Source organism: Zootoca vivipara, chromosome 9 (assembly GCF_965207765.1).
Source record: "Zootoca vivipara chromosome 9, rZooViv2.hap1.1, whole genome shotgun sequence".
NCBI lineage: Eukaryota > Metazoa > Chordata > Lepidosauria > Squamata > Lacertidae > Zootoca > Zootoca vivipara.
The window spans coordinates 26,980,397-26,989,993 of record NC_142592.1 but is presented as its reverse complement, the minus strand read 5'-3'; the positions used below and the strand labels follow the sequence as shown (position 1 = coordinate 26,989,993).

At 45.5% G+C, this 9,597-nt stretch overlaps 1 protein-coding gene across 1 annotated transcript; it reads left to right on the top strand.

The window, feature by feature from the left end:
- Positions 1 to 2,027: 2,027 nt before the first annotated feature.
- LLPH (LLP homolog, long-term synaptic facilitation factor) lies at positions 2,028 to 4,967 on the top strand. Its single transcript, XM_035128565.3, has 3 exons — positions 2,028 to 2,100; positions 3,726 to 3,932; positions 4,580 to 4,967. Exons 2-3 carry the CDS (start codon positions 3,743 to 3,745, stop codon positions 4,741 to 4,743), a joined length of 354 nt encoding a protein of 117 aa, XP_034984456.3. The 5' UTR covers positions 2,028 to 2,100; positions 3,726 to 3,742; the 3' UTR covers positions 4,744 to 4,967.
- The last annotated feature ends 4,630 nt before the right edge of the window (positions 4,968 to 9,597 follow it).

The window sequence follows — 9,597 nt, the reverse complement described above, 5'->3', positions numbered from 1 at the left end:
TCATTTGCCTCTCTATTTGCTTTTTGTCTGGTCGTGCAAGATTGCGAACTAATGGTTTCTTGACGATTAAGCAAGCAATTACAGGCAAAAGCACAATGTTGTGCCTGATAATGTAACATAGTCCTAGAAGCTCATACCATTGGAGTGGCAGTGCTTCTGAGGGCCTAGAAGACTTGCTCTTGTTTAGCTTCTAGAACTAGTTGTGCAGGAGTAAATGACTGCCTGCCGGCCATGTTCTTTAAGCTATATGCCGACCCTTTCAATCTTGGTTGTGTGGACCCTGGTAGTGTTGCTCACTGATGTGAAAAAGACATTGAGGATGTAATTCAGATTTGCACTATTGCAAGGTTCTTTCTAATGGCAGCTCTTCTGCCCACAGCCTTCACTTTTGGTAGGCATAACAGGGAGCTCTGCACTGGATGAGTGATGCTGGCTTCCTTCCATGGACAGGGGCTGGTGGAGATGGTTTGGGCTGGACAGAGGGAGACCCCTGCCCCATCCAATCTCCACAGTGTGGCACAGCCTATGGGATATTAGTATAGTTGTCATAAGGTATAAAAATTAACCACGAGTGCTCTTAAACGATGCTTTTGTTTTAAATACAGAAAAGACAGCTGATTAGGAAGCTAAAACTATATATCCATTCGCTCAAGCAATACCCTCTTGCATGACCAAAATCAACGCAGCATTCTCATTTCGTGCGTTTGAGTGAATGTACTTTTCAGCAAAAACGTCTAAGGATAAGCAAAGAGTAAGGGATTTGGCTGAACTCGTTCTCTTGGGATCTAACATGGTATATTAACCCCAGGAGGCAGACTGACAGTTTAGGAAATCAAAGTGGAAAGGGCAGTTGTGTATAAAAAAGGTCCCAATATTTTGCCACGTGAGCAAACAGTGGAACGCAAAAATCGCATCAACAGTGGGAGGGAGCACATTTCCTTCCTCCTCTCAGTGGTGTCCCAAGCGCTCTCCTTTCCGCTTCACTGTAAGTACCCCTTTACCATTCATCCCTTGCACTGGGTGGCTTGCCCTCCTCACCTGCCCCTTTAGATTCAAAGGACAATTAAGGGTGATTAAATAACCTGAGGGAGAGGAGGGCCAATAACTATGCTCCCTGGTTCTCTGTCCTATAGTAATAATATAATAATACATTTTTATTTATACCCCGCCCTCCCCAGTTAAAACCCAGGCTCAGGGCGGCTCACACCAACAGAATTACAATAAAACATAAAAACAATTAAAATAAAGATTAAAACACAGTATTAAAATTTAAAGTGCAGCCTCATTTCAAGTAGTCCATAAATCCAAGCCATGAGGGAGGAAAACACAGGGGTCAGGCTGAGTCTAACCCAAAGGCCAGGCGGAACAGCTCTGTCTTGCAGGCCTTGCGGAAAGATGACAAATCCCGCAGGGCCCTGGTCTCCTGGGAAAGTGTTCCACCAAGTTGGGGCCAGTACTGAAAAGGCCCTGGCTCTAGTAGAGGACACCTGTCCTTCAAAATCTCTGCCTGCATGGACATAGGAAGCTGCCTTGCAGCGAGCAAGGCCACTCATCCGGCTCATCTAGCTCGTCAAGACACTGACTGTAAGCAGCGAGCCAGGACTTCAGGAAGCGTCGCTCCCTCTCTTCCCCCGCCACCAAAGCTGCACCTGAAGATGCCGGGCGTTAAACGTGGGAAGCTTCTTGCATGCAAGACAGGATCGCTATGCAATGTTGCCGTTGCGCTGCGCGGGGACCTCTGCCCCCCCCAAGACCCCTCGCAGGGGGCCATGAGTGATCAACCTCCCACCACGTATCCAGCCTACGAGTATGAAGGGCAATTTCGTTTATAAAGCGTATGCAACGGCCAGGTCAGCCGACCTCCCCCGCGCCTCGAACAGCGCCGCCAGCCTGGCTAGTCATTTACAGAACCGCGACGACGCAGTGCCGGAGGAACTCGCCAGGGGGCGCTGTTGGGCATTGCGGCGGGTGGGGCGTCGCTTGCTTCTCCCGGAAGCCGCGCGTTTCCCCCTGCGCGCAAGACGCGCGCGCAGCTCCGGAAGAAGCGCTGCGGCCGGCGTGGTTTCCTTCGCAGGGGACAGGAGACCTCCGAGTGATCAGGTGAAAAGATCGGGGGGGGGGGTTGCCATTGGTTTCTCTCTCTGCGTGCGCTATCTCCCCTCCCCTTATTCTTTGGCGAAGGGGCCTGCAGGCTGTTTCTCAGCGGAAGCCCGCCTGCTTTGCCACAGGTATATAGCCTGCTGGATCGGACCGAAGTAGGGTTGACATTTGGCCTGTATTTCAATGTAAAAAATGCTACGTCCTGTAGCATTGATTTAGTTTGTCCTGTATTTCAGGAATCTTTCCCCCATACCCATTTGCCAAATGAGGGACCCTCTCCAAATGCACGTGTTTGGAAGGGTGTGTGAAAGGTCATGTATTTAAGCCCTCCTGGGTATCAAAACACAGGTAGGTTTACAGATTCATGTGCCTGTGAGAGAGAGACATAGATTGCAATGCATTGCTTTGAAGTCACTTCAACACCAGGTGGGAAAAACAACTACAATTTGGCCCACAACTGCCCCACCTCACCCTGTCCTGTATTTTGCCTGAACGAAGGTGGCAACCCTAGACCAATAATAATAATAATAATAATAATAATAATAATAATACATTATTTATACCCCGCCCATTTGGCTGAGTTTCCCCAGCCACTCTGGGCAGCTTCCAACAACAGAACATTAAAATGCAATAATCTATCAAACATTAAAAGCTTCCCTAAACAGGGCTGCCTTCAGATGTCTTCTAAAAGTCTGGTCCAGCACCCCGTTTCCTGCAGTGGCCAACCAGGTGTCCCCAAGCAAGGAATGAGCACACTCCTTTTCTGTGTTTCCCAGCAGCTGGCGCTCAGAGATGTTGCACTTCTGATATTGAAGTGATTGGGTTGGGGGGATTTTACTTTTAGGTTATTGGACCTTAGATTGTGATCTTTGGATGAAGGACGGTATACAAATGTAATAAATAATAATAAAATAATAGTTAGACTTCAGAGAGCCTGGCCAGACCCCCTACACCCCCCAAAAAACCATTAGGGGAACTGTAGTAATTAAAGGCCCTGACTAGGACTTGGGAGACCCCAGGATTCAGTCACGGTCTCTCAACCTAAGCTACCTCACAGGGTTGTATTCCAGGATAAATTAGGGAGGAAGAGAAGCACACACACCACCTTGAATGCCTTAGAGCAGGCATAAGCAACCTTTGGCCCTCCAGGTGTTTTGGCCTACAACTCCCATGATCCCTAGCTAAGAAGACCAGGGGTCAGGGATGATGGGAATTGTAGTCCAAAAATATGGAGAGTCAAAGGTTGCCTACGCCTGCCTTAGAGGATCTAAATAAATATAATACATAAATAGTGGCCTGCATTGCAGTCAGAAGCATGAAAGTAAAAGCAGAAAGACATCAAACTGCAGGAAAGGGAAGGAGACCTTCTGCTGCACAAGTTTGTAGCTGGGTGTTCCGAACATGGTTTGAAATTAACTTTGGACTGAACCTAGTTCAAGAAATCAGTTGAACAGAACTTGGTCTGAAATGTTTTGGGATGTGTAAGAAAGATTTACTTTGTGTACCTGGAGGTATCCTTCCTTTCTCCTGCATTGGCCCGCCTTAATATAGGTACCTGTGCAGCTGTGTGGTGCTGCACTGGCAAACAATGGGTTACATCTTGCTCTGTGTTTTCCTCTTCATAGAAGTAAACAAAAAAAAAATGGCAAAAAGCTTGAGGAGTAAATGGAAGCGAAAGATGCGAGCAGAGAAGAGAAAGAAAAATGCCCCCAAGGAGCTTGCCAGATTGCAGAACATCCTCAAAACAAACGCTGATGTTCTAATGGATGACGTGAAAGAGATAGCAACTGTCGTTCCTGCTGAGAAAGTCATAGAGAAGAAGGATCAGGAGGGTGAGTTGACCTATTTTTTGCTTTTGCTCTAAGGAATGCCACAAATCAGCTCTGAAAAATGGGAAGCAAATATTACATACATCCTTTGCCAGAAACACTCTTCCTCTAATTCATTTGATGTCCGCTTTTCTCATTCTCACCCCCTCTTTTTGTTTTCCAAGTCTCTCAACGTCTCTATTAATGAAGTTCAGCCATTGCTACTGTAGGAATGCAACTGCTTCCTTGGCAAGTTTAGCCAATATATATGTGGTGCAGCCAAATGAATCTCTGTAGAAGAAATTTGCTGTGTTCTCCAAGTGTATTTTGATGCATAACTTTCTTTATTCAAATGCTGAGCACTTTCTATGGGACTGTTGCCTGTGTGCCTAAAGGGTTCAGCATCTGAAGTTAAACATAGGAAGAACAAAGCGGAGGGGAATATAAAAACGTATAAAATATCTCCATACTTTTTCACACCATCCTCTTTCCAGTTCTTCTCTCCTCCTCCCACCACCAGTCAGTATTAGAAGTAGCCTGGATCATTTATCTTATTTCTCCCAACATCTTTTGATTTGCTTTCAGCGCTAATGTTTTTAACTACGGTAGCTGCTGTAACAGTTCACAATGCTCATACTTCCTTAAGTGTTTTCCCCCCTTTTCTTTTCCAGAAGGGAGTAAGATGGACATGGATTCAAAAAGAAACCAAAAAACCCTTCTGGATGAACATGGACAGTATCCAGTATGGATGAATCCCAGGCAGAGGAAGAAGCTCAAGTCAAAGCGGACCAAAGGGAAGAATAAGCACAAACCACCTAAAGGATTAGCATGGTAGAACCTGGGTGAATTTTTTAAAAAGTCATGTGTGTTTGTGGAAGAATTTTATGTCAAAAAGGCAGCAAAAAACAAACCCCCTGTGACTTAAACCATTACTACTCTCTTCACCTTTTGCTACAAATGACTAATTTCTTGCTTCAGACTCTTGGACTGTCACCTTGTGGGTGTCAGTTTGGAGGCACCTTGGAATACCTTTGATTTAATAAAACTTCCACGTGTTTAGTATGCATTTTTACATGCTGCACAAACTAGAATACAGTCAACCTGAACAGAGTGAGTTAGTCAGGTCTATGCTTTTCAAAACAATGGGACTAGTCAAATGCTTTAAGACCCAGTGATTTCAATGGAATTCAGTCCCAACTAATTCTCTGTGGATTGTGCTCATCATAAACAATGTGTGCTTCCATTTGGGTGCTGGTACCACATCCTGGCAGAATTTTTTTATTTTTATGTGGTGCGGGATAGGGATCCACAGTTGGAATCCACTAGACAGAAGTATGCAAATTAGGAGACTTGCCCTCTGAATGGGCTGGGCACCCCTTCTCATTTCCTTCCTGCCTACCTCCACAGAAGATCATCAACAGCGTGCTCACCACTTCAAAGGCTTTATGCCTCCTTAATTTCAATGATTCAGAGCTAAGCAAACGCTGTGCAGCCCAATCCAGTTTTGTTCTGTTGAGTTCCTAGCTAAGAGTACACAAAAATGTAGCCCCATTATTCCCTTGAAATCAGTATCTGTAAGGATGCAGCCCAGTACACAATTGTTTTGGAAGAAGCTCTATTGAAATCCCTGGGACTTACTTCTGAGTAGACATGCCTAGGATTATGCTGTTAATCTGTGGTCCTGTGCACACATACTTGGGAGTAAACTCCATTGAATTGACTTGGAATTACTCATGAGTAACATGTAGCTGCTCAGATTCACTTACATCCTACTCTAAATAGGTATTTTTAGCCAATAACACGAATTGAATTTAGCATTGCAAATGTCCTTGTATGTTAATAGCAAGTTGCACACTGTAGTTTTAAAAAGCTGAATGTGGAACGGATCCGGGTTTCTGTGCTTGTCAGAATGACACTCTGCATGACTTTAAGATTTACTTAGATGTTTGGTGGATGTGTAATGCTGGTTCATTGTTTATTTCTAATCTCCCTGCATGGGTTGTGAAGGGGGACTGTGTGTAGTGCAAGGAGCAGGACAGCACTGCTGCTGTTTATGCCTGATGCTGCATGGCCTGGCTAACCTCCACCCCTCTCCCACACCTAAAAAGAGCTCTGCTGGATCAGACCTAATCCAGCTTCCTGTTCCCTACAGTGGCCAGCCAGGTGCCTGTGGGAATCCCACAAGATAGACATGAGCGCAACAGCAACTTCTCCTTCTTGCTCTCCCTAGCAAATGGTATTCAGAAACATACCGCCTCCAAGACTGGAGGTTATACACAGCCACCATGGCTATCAGACATGTTGAACATGAGCCATCAAGCTGCTGCATTTTGTACTAGGCTGCAGCTCACTGGTCAACCCCAGAGGCTGCCCCACAGAACACCGTGCAGTAATCCACCATGGAGGTTACCAGTGCATGGATGGCAGTACAAGTCCAGAAATGGCCATAGCTGTCATACCAGGTGAAGCTGATTAAAGGCATTCCTAACCGCTGAGGTCACCTGCGCTTTTGGTGCCAGAGATGGATCCAGGAGCACCCACAGGCTAGAACCTGAGTACGGCTCCATCCAAAGCAAGCAGTTGACCAATTATTCAGACTCAGTTCACAATCCCTCTGTCTTGCCAGAATTCAAGCTTTGTTTGTTGGCCCTCATCTAGTCCATCACTGAGTTCAGGTACTGGTCAAGGGCTTGCATGGCCTCTCCTGCTTCAGATGCTAGTCTAGAGAAATAGACCCCAAATCTAATAATCTCTGCCAACAGCTTCATATGTATGCTAAAGAGCACCGAGGTACCTTGCAGCACATGTGCCAGGGAACCAAAAATTAACCACTGATCCTGAAGATAGAATTGGAACCAAAGAGTCAGCTCAGGGAAATGCCACTGTACTGCAACCCATGGAGAGTTCAGGTAAAAATAATACACATCCCCCCTGTCCTCTTGAAGGCGGCCATTTATCAGAGAAACCAGGGCTGATTCAGTACCATAATAAGGCCTGAACCTTGACTGAAATGGATCAAGATACTCTCTAATCCAAGAGTGCTTGCAACAGTCTCACCATGACCCCCTCAATCATCTTCCCTCACACCCAAGGGAGAATTAATGGGTCACTGTGAGCTTTTTCTGGTCAAATCGTAGCCTTTTTCAAGAAGCCTGGGACCACATGCTCCTGCAAGGATGTGTTGTCCTCCTAGCAATACCCCTTTAGTAAGTCAAGAGGAGCAAGACAACAAATAGGTACATCATGGCAAGCATCTTCTTAGCCATGACATCAGGCTGCATCGAGAGAACCTGATGCCATGGTGTCACAGTAGATATTGCGCCGAATACTTTCCTGGAGACTGCAATAAATTTCAAAATTGCACTTGAGGGGAGTGATTCTATCCTCAAAAGTGCATTGGAAACAAATTAAAGTGGACTTCTGAAGCTCCCATTTCCTGGAGGAGATGTGAGCAGGACCTCAAAAAATATTTAAAAAGTTCCACTCCCCTCACCGCTACACAGCAGGCACAATCGTGCTCTCATGTTCATTTGGCTTCACAGCATGCTTTTGGCCAGCTTGTTTTATCAGCCTTCGTTCCTTGAGGCAGAACAAGCTTTTTAGTGCTGGAGAGGGTGCTTGGGGGTGGTGATGCCAAGAGTTCAGTGCATCTCAGTGTTCAACAGTGAGAAAGGGCTTAAACCAGGTCACCTGCTCGATCCACTGAAAAAACACCAGGAGCATGAGGGAGGGAGTGGTGGTGAGGGAGGGTCAAAGCGCTGCAAGTCCAAATTTCACCAAGAAGTGATCTAAGCATGATCCCTTATACCCGTTTCCAAATTATCCCTTCATCTGAAGTCAAGACCAAACTGAAGGTATAACGTACCCTCTTTGTCCAATGAACAACACCTTGAGACAGGCCTGTGGACATCCTGGAGGCCTGGAAGTCAGCCAAAACACTAAAAGGTAAAAAAAAGGTAAAGGATCCCTGGACGGTTAAGTCCAGTCAAAGGTGATTACGGGGTTGTGGCGTTCATCTCGCTTTCAGGCCGAGGGAGCCAGTGTTTGTCTACAGACAGCTTTCTGGATCATGTGGCCAGCATGACTAACCGCTTCTTGTGCATCAGAACATGATGGAAACCAGAGCGCACGGAAACTCCATTTACCTTCCCACCACAGCAGCACCTATTTATCTACTTGCACTTTGACATGCTTTTGAACTGCTAGGTTGGCAGGAGCTGGTAGGTTGGCAGGAGCAATGGTAACACACCCCGTCGTGCGGATTCGAAACGCCGACCTTCTGATCAGCAAACCCAAGAGGCTCAGTGGTTTAGACCACAGCGCCACCCGCACCCTAACACGAAGGCAGCATCAGCATGGACTCTACAACTACCCAGAATTCTGGGTTCCTCCCAAACCACACCTGCACTGCTTCCTAGCACACGCAAGGCAGCAGGATGCATGCCACACCACCCAACTTTAGTTTTACTGTCTCCTTGGCTCGACACCAGATGCAGGCCCTCACATACAGCTCCAAGATGGAGGGGTGTCCTGGTGTTAGAGATGCAAGTTTTGTGGACCACAGCAATTCCCCCCCCCTTTGTCCTTGCACTCTGTCTTGATGCACCAAATATCTGGACAGGCCACAAGTGGGTCAAGCTCAGCTCCTCCCAGCTTGCCCACTCAGCTCTCAATAATACATGTAAGGTTGGAACCCCAATCCACAATGGCACCCTGAATTAGCAAGGTTTTATTATTATGCACCAATCGTGATTGTGTTTTATATTATGGTTGTTCCCAAGAAACATTGCCAATCACATTGCATCACATTTTCAACATTTGAAAGTGGATTTCTTTGTGGCATTGATTAGTGGAGAGGGCGTATAATTTAAAAAACAAAACAAAAACATTGTTCCCGTTTTCTCAAACTCTTCCCGTCCGTTGCATCCTGAAGCTCCCACGAAATATGCAAAAGTTCCCTGGATTAACAGAGCAGTCAGTAATCCGAGAGGACATTTTTTTCACCTCTAGGTCACTGGTTCAAATACAGCCCAGTGATGAAAAGTGATTACCATCTGATGGCTATTCAGAAGGCAATTTAGCATGAGCTGGTGGTCTCCCTCTAGTTACCCACCAACTGTTGTCCAGATCTCAACTGACACTAATTGGAACTTTTATTGACATCCAAAGCAATAAGAGCAAAGTGATGGAATTCATTCTCTCTTTAATAAATGATGCCCAAAGACTTGAGCATGTGGAAGTTTGCCTGGTTTCTTCATGTTTGATAAATACATCAAATCTTGGGTTTCCATGAAGCCCAGTAGATGGCACTATGAGTTAAGTCCAAAGAAAAATGTGATTTTGAATGTTGTTGCCCCAGACATTGCAACAACTGGAACAATGATAACCATAACATTAATAAATAACCATTTTCAGCTTGTTTGGTACGAATTAGCTGTGTGTTTGTTTGTTTAAAATATTTGTTTCATTGCTGCGCAAGCTAGAATTCCCCTTCCAAATGTTTTGATCTTTGAGAAAGCTTTGCAAAACATAAAATCTATTACCCATCATTACAGATAAGTTTCATGATTGTTTGTTTTATTTCTAAATTGGCATAAACAAGGATGTTTGGTTTGGATTTTACAAATTTCCTTGTGGTGTTTATGGCTTGAGCGATAGTGCAAGAAAACTGGGGAACGTAACTGAAGCT

Excerpts from the sequence above, each read along its gene's own strand:
- LLPH (XM_035128565.3), top strand. The coding sequence starts at position 3,743 with ATGGCAAAAAGCTTGAGGAGTAAATGGAAGCGAAAGATGCGAGCAGAG. Across the intron at positions 3,933-4,579 it reads AGAGAAGAAGGATCAGGAGG|AAGGGAGTAAGATGGACATG; the intron begins GTGAGTTGACCT and ends TTTCTTTTCCAG.